The 20,906-nt window shown below is 39.7% G+C and overlaps 1 protein-coding gene across 3 annotated transcripts in view; it reads right to left on the reverse strand.

Moving 5' to 3' along the window:
• Positions 1–1,802: 1,802 nt before the first annotated feature.
• Positions 1,803–20,906, reverse strand: part of adamts10 (ADAM metallopeptidase with thrombospondin type 1 motif, 10) — a 102,250-nt gene continuing 83,146 nt past the window's right edge. For 2 of the 3 annotated variants that reach the window (XR_006825060.1, XR_006825061.1), the window contains 12 exons: positions 19,031–19,164; positions 15,421–15,544; positions 11,726–11,806; positions 10,786–10,949; positions 10,579–10,705; positions 8,800–8,929; positions 7,758–7,962; positions 6,797–6,973; positions 6,494–6,659; positions 5,911–6,075; positions 2,503–2,637; positions 1,803–2,077 (listed from right to left, as the gene is read on the reverse strand). Coding sequence is in view for 1 of the 3 variants with exons in the window: in XM_046049139.1 (XP_045905095.1) it covers positions 5,966–6,075; positions 6,494–6,659; positions 6,797–6,973; positions 7,758–7,962; positions 8,800–8,929; positions 10,579–10,705; positions 10,786–10,949; positions 11,726–11,806; positions 15,421–15,544; positions 19,031–19,164 (1,418 nt within the window). In the remaining 2 variants the exon portion in view is untranslated. Of the gene's footprint in view, positions 2,078–2,502; positions 2,638–2,753; positions 6,076–6,493; positions 6,660–6,796; positions 6,974–7,757; positions 7,963–8,799; positions 8,930–10,578; positions 10,706–10,785; positions 10,950–11,725; positions 11,807–15,420; positions 15,545–19,030; positions 19,165–20,906 lie in introns of those variants that run through there. The other variant, XM_046049139.1, reaches the window with a different exon arrangement.

Consider the following 20,906-nt stretch of genomic DNA (forward strand, 5'->3'; position numbering starts at 1 on the left):
GGGGGCATTTCTTACATTTGTAAAAAAAAAAAAAAAAGAAAAAAAGAAAAAAAAAAAAGCAAGATATGTATTTTGACTCACATCCAAAGTAAGTAAGTAAGTAAGTAAACTTTATTTATATAGCACCCTTCACAGACAAGAGGGGTCACAAAGTGCTTCACAGTAAAAAATAGAATAAAATAAACAAATAACAACAACAACAACAACACTTAAAATACATAACTATATGGCTAGTTAAAAGCTTGTCTAAAAAGATGTGTCTTAAGGTGTTTTCTAAAAGTTTCCACAGAATCCAATACTCTCAAGGCTAAAGGGAGAGAGTTCCAGAGCCTTGGAGCCACCACACAGAAAGCGTGTTCTGGGAACAGTTAAAAGGTCTTGGCCAGAAGAACTCAGAGAGTGACCAGAAATGTGTGCGTGCAACAGATCCTGGATGTAAGAGGGAGCTTGACCATGCAAGGCTCTGTAAGTAATGGTTAAAATTTTAAAATGTACTCTAAAACCAATGGGAAGCCAATGAAGAGCCTTAAGCACAGGAGTAATGTGCGATCTCCTGTTGGTTTTAGACAAAAGCCTTGCAGCTGCATTCTGTACAACTTGCAGTAGGTCTATGGAGGATTTGTTTAGACAAGTGTACAGTACATTCACAAATAAAAGCATGAACAAGCATCTCCATCTCTTCTTTAGAAACCATAGATCTAATCTTAGCAATGTTCCTTAGATGGAAAAAACAGGAACGAACCACAGTTTTAACATGACTGTTAAAACACATAAATTTATCAAAAATGACACCCAAATTTCGCACAACATTACCGTCAGAGGATGATAGAGCCCCAATGCCCTGCCTGATTACAGGGGTAATGTTGTCTGGGGCAAAAATCACCACCTCAGTTTTGTCTGTATTTAGTTGTTTAGTTGTCTGCCATCCATTTGTTAATGGAGGCTAAGCAATTGTGCAACACGGACAGTTTGTCGAGCCTATGAGGACTAAAAGATAAATATAACTGGATGTCATCAGCATAACAATGATAAGATATGTCTTCAAAGCTACCAATAATCTTTCCAAGAGGAAGCATATACGGACTGAACAAAGCCCATTATTACATTAGAATAGTTACATTGTTTATTCACTGTAATAAATGAATGCCAAATAAACAACTTTACATATTCTAATATGAAATCATATCAATAAATAGCTGCTATTTGTAACTCCTAATACACAGAAATTGTAAAAGGCCCCCCACATAGGACCCCTCCTACACAGGACCAAGACACCCAAGAGACACAAAACCACTACTGCAAAGTTTGTAGTCATTTTATGTCTCTTTGTGATTGTTTGCTGTCTCCTTTCAGTATTTTTTTTTTTTAAATCTCTTTAGTTGTTTTACATCTGGGGATGTCTCTTTGTGGCTGTTTTGCATCTTTATGTCTATTTGTGGTAATTTTGCGTCTCTTTGTGATCATTTTGTGTCTTAAAATTCAAATCTTTAGTCGATTTGAATTTGTCATTTTGTCTCTTTTTAGTTGTTTACGTCTCATTTCACATGTCTTTGGGGTTGTTTTGCGTCTTCATGTCACTTTGCGGTTATTTTGTGTCTCTTTGCAGCCATTTTGTGTCCCTTTGCGGTCATTTTGTGTCTTTTTAGTTGTTTCACTTCTTGTCTTGTGTTTCTCTGTGGTTGTTTTGCCTAAAACTGACAAAAGCATGGAGGTGACGTTTGTCCATAATTTAAAAAAAATAAAACTGCAAAAGTGTCAGAGGCAGGTGTCATTTAAAAAATCAAGATAACCTAAGACACAAATTGTGAAAGAACAATGTTCCTGGTTTTATTAACCCCCTAATAGACAGAAAGGTTAAGGAAGGCTGAAGAGACCATCTAAAATTTTTACAGGTACGCTTATATCTGTACTCATACAGTATAGTTACACATACACACATATAATCATCAACCATTTCTTGTCTCTGTCATGAAGGATGTCTCAGGTTCATTCAGACAACAGGAAGAAGTTGTTGCTTCATCTTTTCCGCAAATGCAGTCAGATCCAGAAATAGACAACCATCACTGATGATCTCAACCTGAATAAGAAGCACAAGCACAGCCAAATGTTTGTAGCACTTATACAAATAAAAGATCTAGCAAAGCTACTGTTAGATCAATGTGAAGCTGGTCTCATGTATTCAGGGGAGGGTTTCATTTGTAAAAAAGGTACAAAAAACATTCACATTTAAAGCCCTGGTTCTTGGCAATAGTAAACTGTACAATATAAATAGTTATACATAACAATGAAACACATAGCCACTACTGCAACGTTTGTAGTGATTTTAAGTGTCTTTGTAAATGCTCCATATTTGTATAGCGCCTTTCTAGTCTTTTCGATCACTCAAATCACTTTTAAACTACAACCGATCCACCATAAATAGAATTAGCCCAAACAGAAACTAACATTCACACACACATTTATACACTGGTGGAACAGCCACCAGAGGCAATTCACACAAACCCTTTCTTGTCCTCTGTAAAGAAGGATGTCTCAGCCTCATTCAGACAACAGGAAGAAGTTGCTTCTTTTTCGACACATGTTGTCAGATCCAGAAATAGACGACCATCGCTGATGATCTCCACTTCAGTCTGAATGCTGTTTAGGCACAAGCACAGCCAAATGTTTTTAGTAATGATACAAATATAACATAACATCAAATGGATGAAGGAGGCTTAAATGACCAAATCCCATTTCTTAGAATCAACAATACACCATGTTTAATCAGTTTATTATTTCCTTTTAAAAAGATTTACATAGGGGACAAATGGATTCATCTTCTATATTATTGAACAACATACAGTACATGTCATGTTATAATTAGCATGTGAAAAACAAAACAACAATTACCGGTACGGTCCCTATTATTTACTCAGATACAACAGGCTCACTACTCAGTGTGAACCTTTATTATAGGCACAGGTAGATAGAAAGAGAAAGATGCCTTTCAGACACTGAAACAGGAAATATCCCCAGACAATTATTCTTTGAAATATCTTCTTAAACAGTATGTGCAATTGAAAATGTTACAAATGGTATTTGTCCTGATAAACTGCAGGGATGAGTTTGCTGTACACTCTGATGAAATACGTAAGCTGAAGGTAATTGTTTAATTAAATATTCTGTATAATAATGTTTCTATGCTCAACATGGATGGATTAGCAGACCTTTTGACTTTTTGAGACCCTATGCACAATCTGATAACCAAGAATTTGCAGCCACGTGCCCCCAGAAATAAATTCTTAAATTTAAAAAATGTGTTAAAGTATTCTCAAAACCCCAAATGTTTGTTTAATGCCGCCAAAATAGTTTATTTTTTGTTCTTAATTGTTGGAAATGCCAATATCTTGTATAGTGCCCCTTCAGAAACTGTGAAAGTATTTGACATAAATCTAAAATTTGCACAGTGAGCTGCATTTTGGGGTTTTGGAGGCACTACTGGCAACTTAAACAAAGTTAGGGAGTGTAAATCAAAATCTTAAATTATGATAAAATGCATGTTTGGCCCTTGGTGGGTGAGGGGCCCTAAGCAGCTGCACTCTTACACCTCAGGCCAGCTCTGCAGATCGGTATTATTACAGACAGGCTCAAATTAAGTTCTAAATAATTAAAAGCAACAATTGTTGAAATGATAACTCAGAAACAATGACAACAACAGTGAACTAATAGCACCAATCCAAACCAAAGCACCACAAGAAAAAACAACATTGCAGCTGATCCCCATAAAGACACACTGTAGCTTCCTCTCTTTACAATTAAAGTATGTGACATTTAGTGTTACACAGAGCTGCTTTCGGCGGTGATCAGTGTGAACATGTGTGAGAGTCTGTCCGCAGCAGAGTTCAGAGCACAATGGACATCACAGTGATGACTGAGCCTCTGAGGCAGCGTTTCTAAAAGTATTCTCTGCAGGATGGAGAAACAGCGGACACTGTTTTCTAAAAACAAAATCAGTACTTCCGTTACACAAATTTGGGTGTGGTTACACGGCTCCTGTTGGTTCACACAATCACATCACTGTCTTTAACAGGAAATAACATACACACCGGGAGCATCTGCCCATTAATGAATCTTTTAGCTGCTGTGCTGTCATGCGGATCATTTTGGGTTCTTTTCTTTGAGAATTCAGCACCCAGTTATACACCAAGTGATTGAGTGACGAGTCATTAAAGCAGCTATCATCAATATTTTCATAATAATTAATCAAGTGACAATGTGTAAACCTGCTATTTTTGGTTCCAACTGGGAACCAACTTTTCAGGTTATGAACCAATTTATTTTTAGTCGAAATGCTCCAATAGTTCAAAAGCCGGTTCTATGTTGGTGGAAAAGACCTAATAGAGTCATTTTTGGCTACAGCAGGCAACGTTTTTCAGCTAAAAAGCATGTGAACGTAGTGGAGGATTTAGCAGCTAAAAAGCCAGGTTTTTGCCTCAGGGGTTGGTGGACACCAGAACAGAGCTAAAAAAAAAAGAGTGAATATTGGACTTACATCATTATGTGATCAGGAATGCGACTCCAGATGAATGATAATGTTGCTCTGTAATTGCTTATGTGTAAATAAGCAACTGTGAAGTTTGCCATATCAGGCCCTAAACAAAATCATTCATGTCATTGCAGGTTCAAATTAGCTCTAATCTATAAACATTTGTAGAAAGAAATCTTTTCACAATACCCTGAATTTTGGTCTCAGACAGCCCACGAATACATCAAATCTGTGCCACAAAGAAATCAGACATTTTATGTGTGTGTAAATCCATCCTCAGATTAGCACTGCTGCTATAATAAAATGCTCTTTGAAAGCTGTGCAGTCAGAGGTCTTAACTCCTCCTCACTGGGCCTGTTCCTGTTGGCAGAGCTGATTCACTGCGTCTCACTGTGCTCTGAATTTCCACTCACAGTAAAAGTTACTAGCACTGTCGAATGAGTGGTAACATGTGGAAAAAATAAACCACAAAAAAAACATTTAATAACAGCAAGGCCTTCAGCTGTTAAAAGTTCCTTTTTGAAGACTTTATGCACAAGCTGCCACAGTCCGCAGCCACAACACAAAATAACATCCTATAATCTGAAAATTCTTTGCTCACATTACTAAGGCAGTGTCTCCATGTGTTTTACTGTAAAGGTTAGCAAACTAACCAAAATGGCAAGACTATGGCAGGTTCACTGCAGTGAGACTTTTATAGCTTCCACAGAGACATCAAGTCAAATCACTTCAAAACAAACATAAAATACAAAAGTACTCGGACTGCTGACACATTGTGCAAATCAAACTCTGCTCATACTTCAGCTGAATAACAGCGAAGACTTGATGAATACACTTATACGGAACAAAGCAATGGCATAAAACAATGTGGTCAAGTAACAACTATTAGATAACATAGAAAATCTTTTTTTATAGCATAACATATTCCTTATCATGGGCAAAGATATCTGGAAAATATAATTTTCTTTACAAAGTGGATTTTTAAAATTCATAACTAAACAAATATCACCTGTTAACATACAGGTTAAAGAGAGTAATGCAACCAGCCCTGCGGCCAAAGTGAAATATAGTAGCACCAAAAATATTACAACAGAGGGATCATTTAGAAAGACAGAGAGAGGGGGTTTATCCTAAAAGACAATGCAGGGATGTTACTCTCTCTGTCTCTCCAGGTTTCAGCAGCCCTCCCTCCAGTGGAATGTATAACTCAGCTTGGCCCGGAGAGGCGCCTGGTTCGGGCTGGATTCTTGCTGGAAAAGGGTCCCTCTTAACAGTTACAGGACCGTGTCAGTCCGACAGCATCCCAGTTAAATGTCACACTCCTCTGATAGAGGTAGTGTGAGAGCTGCTGTTACAAGGCTCAGTGGGAGGGTTTTCAGGCTTACTGTGAGTGTGTACAGGACCCAAAGATGGATGCTGTTGAGTTTCATGGTGTCCAGGTCAGTGTCCCTGGCAGGTCTTGCAGCACATTTGCCTGAAATATGGCCGGCTGCAGAACTTGAACCTGAGCACCAGGGGGCAGTAGGCCACAGTGTTCACATCTTTACACTCTGCAGGAAAACAAAGTGACAGAGCTTAACTACAGATCTTTAGAAACAGTGCAGGATTTCAAAATACCACAAATATCCTCTTTTATTTTTCAAAGACTAATACTACTTAAATGGAATGACATATATATTTTATATAATTAGCGTTAAACATGTTCAAACATTAATTTGTATATAAACATATGATTACACAGATACCTATCACAAACTACATATTTACTACATTATTAGCCTAGGTTTAGAAATTTTCAAGTTAAAACTTGATCTGATGACATCCAGTTCATAATAATTTCACAGAATGCCCGTTAAAATTAAATTCTGAATTGGAGCACCATAATAAAAAATGTTTCTTCAAGTGCAACCTCTAAGTGGGAAATTTTTCTATATAGTTCTTAGCAAAGAGTGAACTTTGACCTCTGACCTTCGGGGTTGTCTATACTGACGGGTAGACTGAGGTCACATTTGCTCTTGCACTGCTGCATGGCTGCTGGCCGCTGATGTTCCAGACACTCATTGGACGGCTGGCCGGTGTGGGTCAGACACTGCACCGAACGCATCTCCTGACCCAGACCACACTTGGCAGAACACTAAGTGACATAAACACACAGAACATGCAAATATTTGATCTGGGGATTGTATTTAAGTACAAAACGGACACTGAACTGTATAAAATGTCCCAGTAAAACCATGAATAGGACTAAGAATAAACCAAAAGTCTGCATACTTCTCCCCAGGGACCCGTCACCCAGTGAGGGGGAGGGCAGCGCTGCAGGTTACAGCGCACCCTGGAGGTGGGTCGGCCATATTTGGGACACTTTGACTCTGGCAGGTTGTCACCGCTTTCCCCGCTCTTACACAAGACCACACGGTGCCTGTAGCCAGGACCACAACTGGGCGTACACTGCGGACAGAGCGGGGGATGAAGAAAAAGGGATAGGGAAAAAAAGGGAAAACATCAGGCGGGAGGGCAGGGAGTTGGGAGGCGATGGGAGGGTGCACTAGGGGGTCACTGCGGTCATAAGCATGCAAAATAACTACTTCCGAATCCACTCAGCAGAGGGCAGCAGCTGTATAAGAAACAAAGTCAAAAGACTGCTTAGGTCCTGTAAATCAGCTGGACATAATTCCTCCACTGCCATCGCTACATTATGACAAGATGTAAGAGAAAAGTTGAATACTGCAGCACTTCTGACACCATTTAATTTGGTAATTCATTCTGCTGTGAGAACAAGGTTTAGCTCCAGGAACAAAGTGGAATATGAGAAGATGGACTTTTCTACCCTGGTGTAGTTAATGAACACAAGAAAAAGTAAATGTCTTAAAAATGTAATTTGTGTGTCTGCACGGCTACACTGAAGGATGTAAAAGATTCCCACAGACTCCTCAAACTGTCAGAATTAAAAGTATGTCAGACAGATGATAAGTATAACAATCTGTATTCATGACTGCAACAACATGTTCAGTGTGATGATTTGTCTGCTCCGTGCCTCTGTTGTGTATTTCATGGTTATGGTACTCTTACATTCTCCTGGCAGATGTTTGGGTTTCTTAGGTTCAACTATTGCTTCATCTGGGAGGAATTCTGCAGAAAACTCAAGCACTGGTTCAAATTCGGCCATGAGTAGACTAAAAAACATTGCAGGAGAGCATGCAGCCCACATGCATGATGGGTGACATCTGCCCACCTCTGACCAGTCCAGGGCCAGCCATTCAGGGGGGCAGCTGTGGTTGCTGCAGGGCTCAGTGAGAGAAGGACGCAGGGAGGAACATGCTGAGTCGTCTAGGACCTTCTCCTCAGTCGCAGAGATCCTCCTTTTACATAACACCTCCCGTGTCTGCAGGCCGCCATTACAGCTGCGGCTGCACTCTGACCACTCTCCTGTCCACCAGCTAGAGGCAAGATTAACTTTTATTAGTTTTTTAAAAATTTCCTTGTTCCACAATTTTAAAAAAGTGTGGACACATATCGCAGGAGGAGATTATACTGTACAAACAGGAATCATAGCTAGGAATAGTCAACCAACACATACACAATTAATATACATAGTGTGCATATATCTGACATCAAATGCCTCTAAACCTGAAATAAAATAAAAATATATATATATGGGGCGGCTGTTGGCTGTTAATCGGAAGGTCGGCGGTTCGATCCCTGGCTCCCCCTGGTTGCGTGTCGAAGTGTCCTTGGGCAAGATACTGAACCCCGATTTGCCCCTGGCGGCTATTCCGCCAGTGTATGAATGAGTGTGAATGTTAGTTTCCGTTTGAGCACTTAGGCTCAGTGTATGAATGTGACTGGTGAATGCAGATGTAGTGTAAAAGCGCTTTGAGTGGTCGAAAAGACTAGAAAGGCGCTATACAAGTACGGAGCATTTACATTTATATTTTTATAGTTTTTACTTATGTATTGTAAAATGAAACCTGAACAATCACTATACTGATGTACCTAAACTAGGTCATCAAATATCATTATACCGTTATACCGAAAGCTAATATAACTCTAAAACTGCAAACTAAAACTAGCATCACTACAAATAATTAAATACTACAATTATATCTATTAGTAAAGAAAACATTTAAAACAAAGCTTCCGCAAATCTGTCCTACATGGAGATTGAAAGTATAGACAGATGGTATAGTGACATAAAATACTGAAGTACACACACTCACATATAACAAGAAAAGTACAAAATCATTAGAAATACATTTATATTCCACAATACTCACCTTGGGGAGCACGGCTCAGTGTTGCAGAATCTTCTCTTCTCTTTGGGTTTGTTCCTCTTGTCACAGAAGTTGTTATAAACGACTGAATGGTCTGTCAGCTTCTTACACACCACCTGCTGGATCTGTGCACCTGACCACAGGTGAGACAAACATTCAAATGGACATTAATAGGGTGCCATGGATACATCAGCATTCATGCTCCATGTTAGTTGTTTTGAACCCTGTTCACACATGGAACCTGTAACATTGCTGAGATTAATTATCTGGATTAGGATCTGGTCTATAATAATTCTTTTAGGACAAATTCTACTCTGGTGACAGCAACATTTTCAAAAAACCTGAATAAATGTAAGAGTTTTTGCATTTTTCATTTTTCAGCAAAACAAACTGGCTGCTCACAGAAATACCATCAAATGGGAGATCCAATGTGTGATATTCTATTTTATTAGTTTATTTGAGGAATAATGCTTATTGGATCAACAGAACAAAGTACTGTAAATGAGCCAGTGTTGACCTAACAGGCACTCATAAAAGTGACACATCTTCTTCTAAAATCCATGTACACAACAGAACAAACGTACACAATAGTACAATATATCTGTTGGCTAGATATTTCCCATATGATTTTCACTGGCATTCCGACTCCAGTGTAGTGCCAAAGACAGTGTTGCCTTGGTGGTGATGTGGAACTGTCATTAATAATAAGATGACAACACTTTGCTTAAAGTCCTGCTAAAACATCTAGGGCTAGGGCCCGATTAATAACTCCATGTCAAAGTGAGATGCCTGAAATGAATTCACAAAAAAGTATCTCCATATAAAGAAATTGTCACAACCTCACTAAATGTTCACCCTTCATGTTCACGTCCTCCTGTTCACATTACGCCAAGTGAAAAAAATGTATTTCTCGCATTCCTCTGGCCTCAACATGGATTCCAATGGCCTCCTTGGGTCAGTGTTAGTCTACAGCAGGGATTTATTCTGTGTATTCTTATGGGTCACTGTATGTGTGACTTAGTACATCTGTGTGTTTGTATATCCATGTGAGGGAGAGAGACAGGGAATTCATAATAAGACACACAAGCCCTCATAAGCCTGTTCTCATATTGTACTTTTACAAGTTTGTACAAAAACTGTGGAGGGTGTGGCATCAAATATAAAAAACTCATGACCTAATCATTCTTCTAACCTTAAAGGAATAGCTTGACAATTTGGGAAATGTGCTTATATTTGTTAGATGGGAAAACTGATACCACTCTCATAGCTGTCCAAAAAATAGGAAGCTTCTGTATGTCAAGCAGGCAGTTAGCTTAGCTTATCATTAAGACTGGAAACACGGAGAAACTGCTAGCTTGGCTGTTTCCAAATGTAACAAAATTCACCAACGTCCAAAAGTGTAAAAAAGGACAAGTTGCTAGATGCAGTGACTTCAAGCAGTCTTCCCAAATAAACACATTTGCCAAAATGTTAAACTATTTATTCAACAAAATTTAAATTAACCAAATCTAAACCCAAATAACTGACTAATCTTATTTTCACAAGTAAGTGGGTTAAATCACCTTATGGAGACATAAATATGTTCATAAAATCACATCATGAAGAATAACCACCCATATTGGGAACAAAACTTGTCCCCATAAGGCATGCTTTATGTTTAAGGCTTGGGCCTCCAGCAAATTAATGCAAGTCAATGCAACGTTCTCCCAAGTGTTAGTTTGTGTGTGTGTGTGTGTGTGTGTGTGTGTGTGTGTGTGTGTGTGTGTGTGTGTGATTATCTACCTCCAGCACAGAGAGCTGAACAGCGTGACCAGGAGGTGTAGTGCCAGGCAAAGCCAGTCAGAGGATCCCTATTCATAGGGGGGTTAAAACGATAGTGGATCCCTGGGTTCTCCTCCCTCACCAGCACCTAAACATACATACAAACAAACAATTAACACCTTTAGTACATTTTTTAAGACCTGTTTCAGAGTTTCTTTCCATTCTTACCATGACAATCAGGGTTATGTTTGTTGGCCCCAGAGCTTCAAGAGTTTCTGGTCCGTCAGTGGGCCGCCTGTAGTGGAAGGTGGTGCCGGCAATATCGAACCTGCGCGGTGTGTCAATGGTCAGCTTCCCATTGATAAAGTACTGGTCCCCTTTACTCTTCAGCACTGGGACACAGAGGAGAGGGAGACCAGATAAACAAAGCTTATATAGCTCCTTTCTAAATGGCAGACTGTATAAGTGTTAATATTGGAACAAATGTTCTTTCACCAAATCAGAGATATCATAGCTGTCATAAATGTCCAATATTTCTGAATGAATTACAATTATGAAGGTGATGTGAGCGTTATTTCCCACTTGGATGAGCTACCTCTGGCGAAGCTACCTCTTAGGACAGACATTTTTTTTGCAGGTATAGTACAGTTGTCAGTGCTCCAGTTCAAATGCCTGGTATGGTGCATGCTGGCTCACTGCCTTTCTGGGACACATAGATGAAACATGTTATTAGTGACGCCTGTGCTCTTAAAAAGTGCTACTCAACCTCAGATGTTAAACTGATGTAGGCCTTTTTCAAATCACACATTTTGACTTGGCTCCACTGTATTAAAATGTCCCAGAAAGTCATGACAGTGAGCCAGCATGAACAATAGCCGGACCCTGAAACCCAAGCACTTAAATGGCATTCAGCCATCATTATGTTATTAATAACCCCTCTTGCTATAAAATTCTATCTGAAGTGAAAAATGCCTGTTGAATGCAGAGATTAAAACTGATATTAATATTCCAGAAAGGATGAGACATTCAAACAGGCACATTATATTACTTTGCAACTCTAAAAGAAAACATAACTCATAATTATGATACATATAATCATTTCATATTTCTTGTAACAAATTACTTTAGCAGGCAATTATACTAAACATTACTATGAATATCATCTTACCAAGGTAGTTGAGGGAGATGTTGAGTTCTTGTATGTGGATAAATACTGATCCTTTAGGAATTCTGACCACCTCTTCATAACCTGAAACACACACATAGTCAAAAATTAAAGCAAGGTGAAGGAGGTGTATTGACTGGGGGTAAGAGGGAGTGATGTATTAATAGTGTTTAGCTCTGCGGGACGCCAATGAACTAAGCAGAGGCTTCAGATTCCAGCAGCATTCCTGGGCAAACGGCCCCAGCTGCTGTGCTCGGCTCTTTGCAAGAGAACGAGAACTATGCTGGCTTCTCCTCTCTTCTTCTTCTCTCCACTCTGCACTGTTTTGGGCTCTAGTCCCCTACTTTTTACGCTCATCTCACCTCAGCCCCACCTCGCTCTGCTTTTCTCAGCTCTGCTCTGCTGTCCAGCCAGCAGGCCAGACCGCTTTCAGCTCTGTAAATAACTTCAGCCTCACGATAGGAAGAAGGAATAAAAAAATGAAGGAATGAAATAATTCCTTCCAGGGTTTTTACCACAAGAGGAAACGAGAGGCTTGGCTCATGACCTCTCTGTGGAGCTCTGGGAGGCGGGACTCACCCTGCTCTAGGTTTCTAGATGGAGGCGTGGAAGATTAGAAGAACAGAGTTTGAGGTTTTTGGCATCTGAGACAGACACAGAAAGAGTGCGAGTGTGGTCTTCTGTTAACAATCAGGGACCTGTGTGGTAAACAGACAGCAAAAGAGTTGTAAACCCAGTCCTTGAAACTTCAGTAACCCCTCACCACCTACCAGAGCCACTGCCTGGACAGATGGAAAGATACCTAAGGGGACATCATTGCAGCTAAGATGAGAGCACAGAATTAGGTAACACAGCAACCTCAGCTTTCACTTTTCTGTGATGTAAGTCCATTAGACATTCATGCCATTTTTTAAAATGTTTTTCAGTATAGGGTCATTGGTTTGGTTTACACTGTATTCATGTAATGTAGGAATAATCGGAACAAATTAGTTCCAGACAATGGCACAGAATGCACTTGAATGCCCCCTCAAATCGGAAACCAACTCGGAAAGTCGAGTTAAAACTGTTTCAGCATACTTTGATAGCAACATCACATACATGACAACCCATCATGAAGACACAATACAAAAATGTCCAAATTGTTTCCACATACCTAGTTAAAGCTCATGTACACACCAAAGTTGGGAGAACGACTTCCCATTTCAGGAAAAGAGGCCATCCGAGGAGCACATAAATGCAGCACTTATCCCAGACCATATTTAAATCACTTGAGCAGAGAGGAGAAGCGCTGGCTAAAAGCTTTAGGAGTTCGAAGAAATCAAAAGCTTATTGTTGACATGACAGAGTGATTCTGACAGTCATAAATCTTTCTGTGCCTCCAGTTTGAGTTTGGTTAGAAATGAGACCAAGCTATACTACAGTTCGACTGAGTTTAGACTTTTAGGACTCTTTTGACAGGTTAAGTATGTAGTGTAAACTCAAATGAACACTGTGATACTACTGTCTTTGTACCTTAAACCCTGATTTTAACCCCATCTAACCTTCGGGATGAATTAGATAGGGTTTTCAGTCATGCCCCAACATCAGTGTCCGACCTCACTAATGCTCTGAATGGGAGCAAATCCCTGCAGCCAGGTTCCAAAACCTTGCGGAAAGTCACAGTTAACAACATTTTGGTAACAAAACCAAACAGATACATTTTATATGTTTGTAAACATACAAAACTCTATAAATCGCATCATTGACCAACCACTGCAAAGCATGCTGGGACTGCAGCTCATTAGAAAGCAGTTTTTGCACTAGGCGATCAGTTGTGAGGAGTGCTACTTAACCCATGAAAGGAGATGCAAAATATCTTCTGTGGCTCTAGAGGGAGGTTTCTAAAATAATAGAAAACAACCCAGATGATAGTGTCTCAGCTTGGAGAAGACACATTTATAACACAAAGCCTGTGTTACTAAAAAAGATGCGCGCCTTTATCGGGCACTGTCTAGTTGTATGATGGAAAATGCGGGAGCCAGTAAGTCTCAACCTCTGCTACATCACTTTTGACAATTATTTTAATTGTTCTCTCGCAACTCCCCCAAATTTAGTGAGGTGCAATACTAAATCAACGGATAGCATTTACCATGGACACCATTCCCCAGATCACATAACTTAAAACCTACACTTCAACTTCAGCCTTACTAACAGATTTTTTAGGTTGATGATATTTTGAGGGTAGTTGAGACCTCAGCCGGGGTTGACAGAGTGGCCTGGTCACTGTGGTCCAGAGCACAGCTGCCTGCTCAGGGTGCGTCCCCCCTGAGGAATCCTGGAAGGGGGTGAGTGGTGTTGACAGTTGGGTGAGAAATTCTGAAATCGGTGTTGTGGGGAGAAATGTAACCCAGAATAAATCCAAAAGCAGCCGAACCTCAAGCCACACTGGTCGGACCTCAACTAAATGTGTCTGCCACATGTATCTGGGTGGCTTGTGGATAAATATATGTATATACAGTGCATGCTATGCTATATGTGTGTATTTATTTGTGCGTCCTCAAGTTTTTCAAGGAAATATTCTTTGTCTTCCTAAAGATCTTGGTTTGGCTTGGGAACTGTTCATGTTGTGTATGTGATATTGAGCTGATCTGACTCATTGTATTTGTTCATTTATGTCTTGTATAAAGTACCAGTGTAATCTTTATCCAAACGTGTGTCAAACAACCTCTGCCTTGTAACACATGCTGGCCTTTACTCTATCTTAATCCTGCTTGACCTTACAACTGCATTTGACACTGTTGATTGTAATAACTCAATCGACTCAATTATCACATTGGATTAAGAGGCGTGGCTCTTGAGTGGTTTAAAGCTTTCAATTCTAAGTATTTTTCACTTAAACTTGGTAACCTAATTTCCTCATCTACAAATCTTACTTGTGATGTGCCTGAAGGGTCAGTTCAATTATTTGCTCTATGAATATGCTTCCACTTGGTCATGTAATTAATTGACATACTGTGATATACTATTTCATTTGTATGCAGATGATACCCAATTATATCTTATATTTACATGACCTTCTAATAAAACTTCACTGATGTTGTAATATAATACGAAAAAGTGTCCCCTGTGGTCTGAAAAAAAAACTGCTTGATGTAGACACAATGATGGATGAGACTAGTGACTGTTACTATCTGTAATGCCAACTTTATATCTGGGCTGCATCAACTTTCAGTGGTTGTATATACACATCATTTATCTCTAAGCATTCATCAGAAATACCCTAAGTACAGCAGGTGATGAAATAAATGATTGTCCTGCAGCCACGTGGAGTTTTTTTGGCTTTATCAAATAAATAACTGCAACAATATGCTGCTGTGAACACAGTTTGCATGTGAACAGACAATTATACGATACATTTTGAATGTCTGGGGTATACTAACTCACATTGCAAGGCAGCTTTCCAAGATGCATTCACTATCCAGAGTATCAGAATCCAAACTTTGCATGTGCATGGCACAACAGAACAATTACACTACTTAACTTCTCATGGTAAATACCTCACGTTGGAGATTGTTCCTAATCCACTTTAAGCCTTTGCCCCAGCAAATAAAATAGGGACAGAAAAAATCTTTATCTACATGTGCAGAAACCTCTGTGGTGGCGAGCGCCCAAAAGAAAATTAATGAGATGACTAGTGCTTGAGTGTTTCAGTTCTGTACCTCCTTCAGGTAGTGAGTCATTGAAGAGTCCCTCCACAGACACACAGCTGCTCCCATCACCCCCGCAGATCCGGCAGCGGTCCTCACGAACGTCCGAGCCGAGGACACGATCACAGCCTACATGCTGGGAGAACGGAGAAATGAGTGAGCTGCAGGGTCATTCAGGGTCATGGGTGAAGGGGTACAGGCAGAAAGTCGAGAGGTGTCAGAGGCCAGGCTGAGGGATTACCTCTAATGTCTTCCAGACCACTTTTCCAAAACACAGAAATATCAGATGGTAAGTCCAGATGTGTTTTCTGATCCTGAGCAGACATAATGCTCTTAGGTTGCTAAACTCATAGCTGTCGACATAAATAAGTTTCATGATGAGCAAAGCAGGTGGTTTTACTCAAACTCTTTAACAGTGAACCAAACCTAAACAAAAGTGTAGAGAATGAATGGCAACTGCTCTCATTCTCATATATTCATGTGGCAGTTGCTTATTGTAGAGAGGGCTAATGAGGTGTTGAAATATCAGGAGATGTGAGAGATGGCAAAATAACGAACTAATTGAATGAACAAGTAATATGCAGACCCAACTTCACCTTAAATAACTTGCATGACACACAAATTGGGGGGCAAGGATGCAAGGATTTGGATTAATAATTGCTCCAAGGACAGGGCAACTCAAGACCCGTTGATATTATATGAAACAAGGGAATTGTGTCAGCTAAAACTATGACTATAAGGGAAAATATGCACCCCAGGATACTGAGCCAGGGACATAACTGAAGATATTTGAAATACTAGATGTGCACTTGACTTATTGTGCCTGCAAGAAACTGCAGTTATTCTGAAAATGACAGACCAACTGCAAAAAAGCTGAACTGACTATGACTCCCTGCACAGTTTCTTATAATAAAATCTAGGTCTGTCTCAATTTTAAGCCGGAAATTTGTTGACAGATTAGTGGGTCCTTGATACAGTACAGTCTTCACCTGGATTTACCTATACCTCTATTAAGTTCATGAAAGAACAGGTTTTGCTAATGTTTTCTACACTCTGGGCAAGATTTACTAAGGCTTGATGTGAAGCGTTCTCCACCTCTTAAAAAGAGGCGTAAACATAGCGCAGATGGGATTTACAAGAGCCATAATGAAGGTTTTAGTGGGAAAAGAAATGTGTAATTCATAGGCTTCAATTCAATTCAATTAAAATTCAAATAACTTAATTGATCAGTTAGGAATTTCATTTGTGCTGAGCATCCATGTGTTTACAGTTCACATTCCAGAAGCACAACACAATATATCACACACTTCATCATCATCAGCAATAAACGGTTGTAAGTAAATAAGTAAAGCTTGTAAAGCACAATAAACATTAAACATTAACATTAAAAATATATAAAGTATATAATTAAAAAACTGATTATTACAAAATAAAAATGAAGCAACTTGGCTATTATTAATGAATACAAAATCTGATTACTGTAACGCAAATGAATAGTGGACTGATGTTGTGGTTTGTGTTCATCAAACTTTACCATCAATGAACTATAAAATCACTACAGGCTACAACTAAAAATGCATTTGTTTTGTTAAGACATTTAACTGTGTGCTTGTCTGAGTTTACCTCAGCTTTAACATTCATACCTAACCCTAACAACATCTTCACCTCAACCGTCTCTCTCCTCTCTCAATTTTTCCCTCCCTCCACCAGTTGCATTGTAGTGTGTATCTTTTATATTATACATTTTGTTCTTCTTTGATTTGTCTTATACTTAATTTCCCTTTTCCCATGGTTCCCTCCTGATATATTGATAATTAGTTATATGTTAAAGATTATAATATAATCTCAAACTCCTAAAACCACAGCACACATTTGCACAATGCCATTTTCTGGCCCTCTAAATTTTAACCAACAGATTCTGGAAAAAGGGGCTCTGGCAGACGTGCCTTTTGTCTGCAGCGGCATGTTGTGTTCAACTGGACCATCTGTTCCCACATTTCTCCTTCTGTTTCTCCCCTCTCCTTACTGTCAGACCCCAAGTTCTGCACTGAAGCCAACATGAGGCTGCAAACAGGAGAGAGAGATGTCTCCACAGTGTGTTTGAAGTTTTATGTGTACATAAAATGTATGAGTGGTAAGATGATAGAGCAGAAGGAGAGGGAGGAAGAAGCTCTGACACTGGATTGCAAGAAAGTTGCAAGAAAAAGGAAGGGGGGAAATGGAGGGACATAGAGAGAAAATGAGAGGAATGGATGCAGAGAGTCAGAGAGGGAAAGAAAAAAAAGAGAGCAAGATAATAAGGCTGCAGTGAATGAAAGCCTGCCTGCAGTGCAGACAGACTAACAGCTGAGCTGGAGGGTCACTGAGTTCCTCCAGAGCAGAACAGAGTACAGGGGAAAAGAGAGGAGAGAACAGAGAGGGGATACTGATAAACAAAATCCTCTTTTTGGATGAGTGCAGACACTCCAGCCGCCCTCAGCTCCTCAGTCTACCCAACCTCTATGACACTTAAAATAAAGCAAGATCATGGGGGGCTAAGAGGCAGGAGAGAGGGAGCTAAAAAAATCTTTTGGCACTCTACAGTGCACAGGAACCACAAACCAACAAGCTGGATATCCTGAAGGGTTTTTTTCTATTCACATCTTTTTCTCCCCGTCCAAAGCGTCTGCATCCTATAACTAATGGACCATGTGGGTGTCAAAATGTGTTCCAGGGACCTGTTTGACCTCCAGGTGGTCTCCACTTCATCAAAATGAGCAGCAGTTACATGTTTTGTTTTAGTTAACAGCCGGGATTAAGAGAGAGCACCGGTAATTGGGATCTAAGATCGCTGCCAAAGTTAAGACAGTTTTTCAGTTGAGCAGCTAATAGTGATGATCGTCAGCAGTCAGTGTGTAAACTAGACAATGGCAGCTGTCCAGAGTCTAGAGAGCAAGAATAAACAATATTATCTCAGTTGAAGGCAGTCTTGTGTTGATCCTCTATTCTGCTGCTTCAAGTTAAACTGTCTGCTCACATGCAGACGTCTACTATTTCAATCAAACGTTTGCATACATGCTGACAGAAGCAGCAGCATTTTTTGTTATATTTGTTGAAATTCTCTCGACAGCAATCAGTAAATCAAATGCTCTGACACAAAAATGAAAAAGAAATGCAGTTTCTGTGGCTGTCACAGGACTGTAATAAGCACGGCCAACCTATTAATTTGGTCCGAACTAAATAACTGGCTGACCAACCTCCATGTCTACCTGTGCACACTCTGCCCGAACACTCATTGCACGTGAAAATGTGTTTTGGGGGAGTGGCTTAGGAGGGAGGGATGAAGGGAAGGGGTGGGATTTTTTCAGTTGGTTATTTTCAAAATCTCTTGCTTGTTTCTCCAATGTTGCCTACTCCAGCTTTAATTAGTTATTTGATGCTATAAATAGGTGTATGGGCGGGACATCGATACCGATGCTCCAGCCCCGAACGCTACTGCGCAGAATCCAAATGACACCACCAGTACAAGATGGCAGTGCACGTATTTTGGCTTCATTTTTGTACAGTTGGAGGGAGTGGAGATGCGTCTTCAATCTTTATATACAGTCAAAGACACACATACAGTAGAAAGGTCTTATCTTACCTTACACTCTCCGTTTACACACACATCCAGAGAGTCGTCTCGGCAAGGTGTGCCGTCTACCACAGCTGGAGCACGCTCTGTGTAGAAGTTGTATCCTTCTGCCAGACAGTTGAGAGAACAGGGCTTCACCCCACCTAGACACACACAACATACATAGAGCTGTTTCCATATAGCAGATCTATCCACACTATAGCACACAAACACGGACAAAAACACATTCAAGCTTGGCAGCAAGCACAGGCCTAAATGTAACTACTGTTACATGTACTGTATGTCTGCACAAATCTGCACTATTCACAGACACATGCACACAGTCACAGATGAAAAATGTTCAATGGAAAGACACATTTTTAAAGATTTAAAAGCACAAGGTCTCTTACAGAAGCATTTTATTCAATTTAGTTTTCTATTGTATTGACTTTACTGAACTTTGCAATTTAAATTTGGGGTAAATCATAGCCCCCAATTTGATGCTGATGAACATCTTAAATATTAGGTGGTATGATCAAAATGTCCAACACACCTACTAAATGGACCTTCAAGTGAAAGGTCACAACTGAAGTTGCAAGTGAACATAGAAGAGACTTCCTTCAACAAAAAAAGTAAATTTCAGCAGCTACATTTAAATGATAACTTGATACTTCCATCTAATGAAGATCATGTGATATGATCGAAAGTCCAGAAAAGCTACTAAATTAAGCTTGAGGTGAGATTGCTCTTTCAATGATCAGTATATGAGTTTTTATTTTCCCAGCGCCCCATCTTCCCAGTTTACAAAAGCTCAACAATGGTCTTTGCCCACTGAATGTTGCAGAAAAAAAGCTCAAAATCCTTTCAGGACTTCTCTCCAAGAACTGAACTTGCATTAGCCTAATAGCTTGTGGCCACTACCCTGCAATCTGATCTAATACAAATATTCCAAACTGTGCAGAATTTGAATGCCTAATGGAATAGTCAGAGACCGCAGCAAAACCTCCTGCAGGCCAACTGCCACATCCCAGCACCAACACGCACATTCACTAGCATCTCTGAAAATCAGGCTTGGTCTTTAATTTGGTTTTTACACCTTTTTGAACACCTGATTGAAAAATGAAAGATTACTAACACCAGACATTAAAGTCTGCTTTGAATATTAAGATGACAATGTAGTCAAAGCTATTTGGGAATGTTATCTGTCAGCATAGATTTAAACACTGCAACAGCACGACTTTCGCACTGCTGAATGCATCGCATCCTTATGAAGGGTGCAGAGAGAAGCATGTTTTTCAGCGCTGACAACCAGAGAACAAGCAGCTGAATGAGATTAGGTCCCTGCTTCCCTCGATTACACACACAAATACACAGGCAGACAACACTACTGAATTCTAACTCAATGAATGCACACAAATATGCACATTCACAGACAGAGGACTCAGAATGGGTATATCAAGACACTGATACCACGAAGGTATACACCAGCCTCACAAAACATGTACTGATTATGCACATGATACTGAATTTTCAACTGACTAAAATTATTATTATTATTATTAAGTACTTTTCTCAAAAAGTATATATTCAGAGAAACATTTGGGCATTTGTGCTTTAAAATTGTAAGCGATTATCAAAATAGTTGCCAATCAGTATATTTATCTATTAATTAGTTAACTAATTGTTTGAGCTCTCGTAAAAAGTACTTCTTTACTTTTTCACAAGTGCATATGTGTTTAATATTTAGTAGCTCCACTGGTCCGATCTAAGTAATGATGTAATATCTATATCTGTAAATGCACTGTGACAAAGAAAATGCATAAATACACACACACACACGCACACACACACACACACACACACACACACACACACACACACACACACACACACATACATGTGATTT

Source organism: Micropterus dolomieu, linkage group LG05 (genome assembly GCF_021292245.1).
Source record: "Micropterus dolomieu isolate WLL.071019.BEF.003 ecotype Adirondacks linkage group LG05, ASM2129224v1, whole genome shotgun sequence".
Taxonomy (NCBI): domain Eukaryota; kingdom Metazoa; phylum Chordata; class Actinopteri; order Centrarchiformes; family Centrarchidae; genus Micropterus; species Micropterus dolomieu.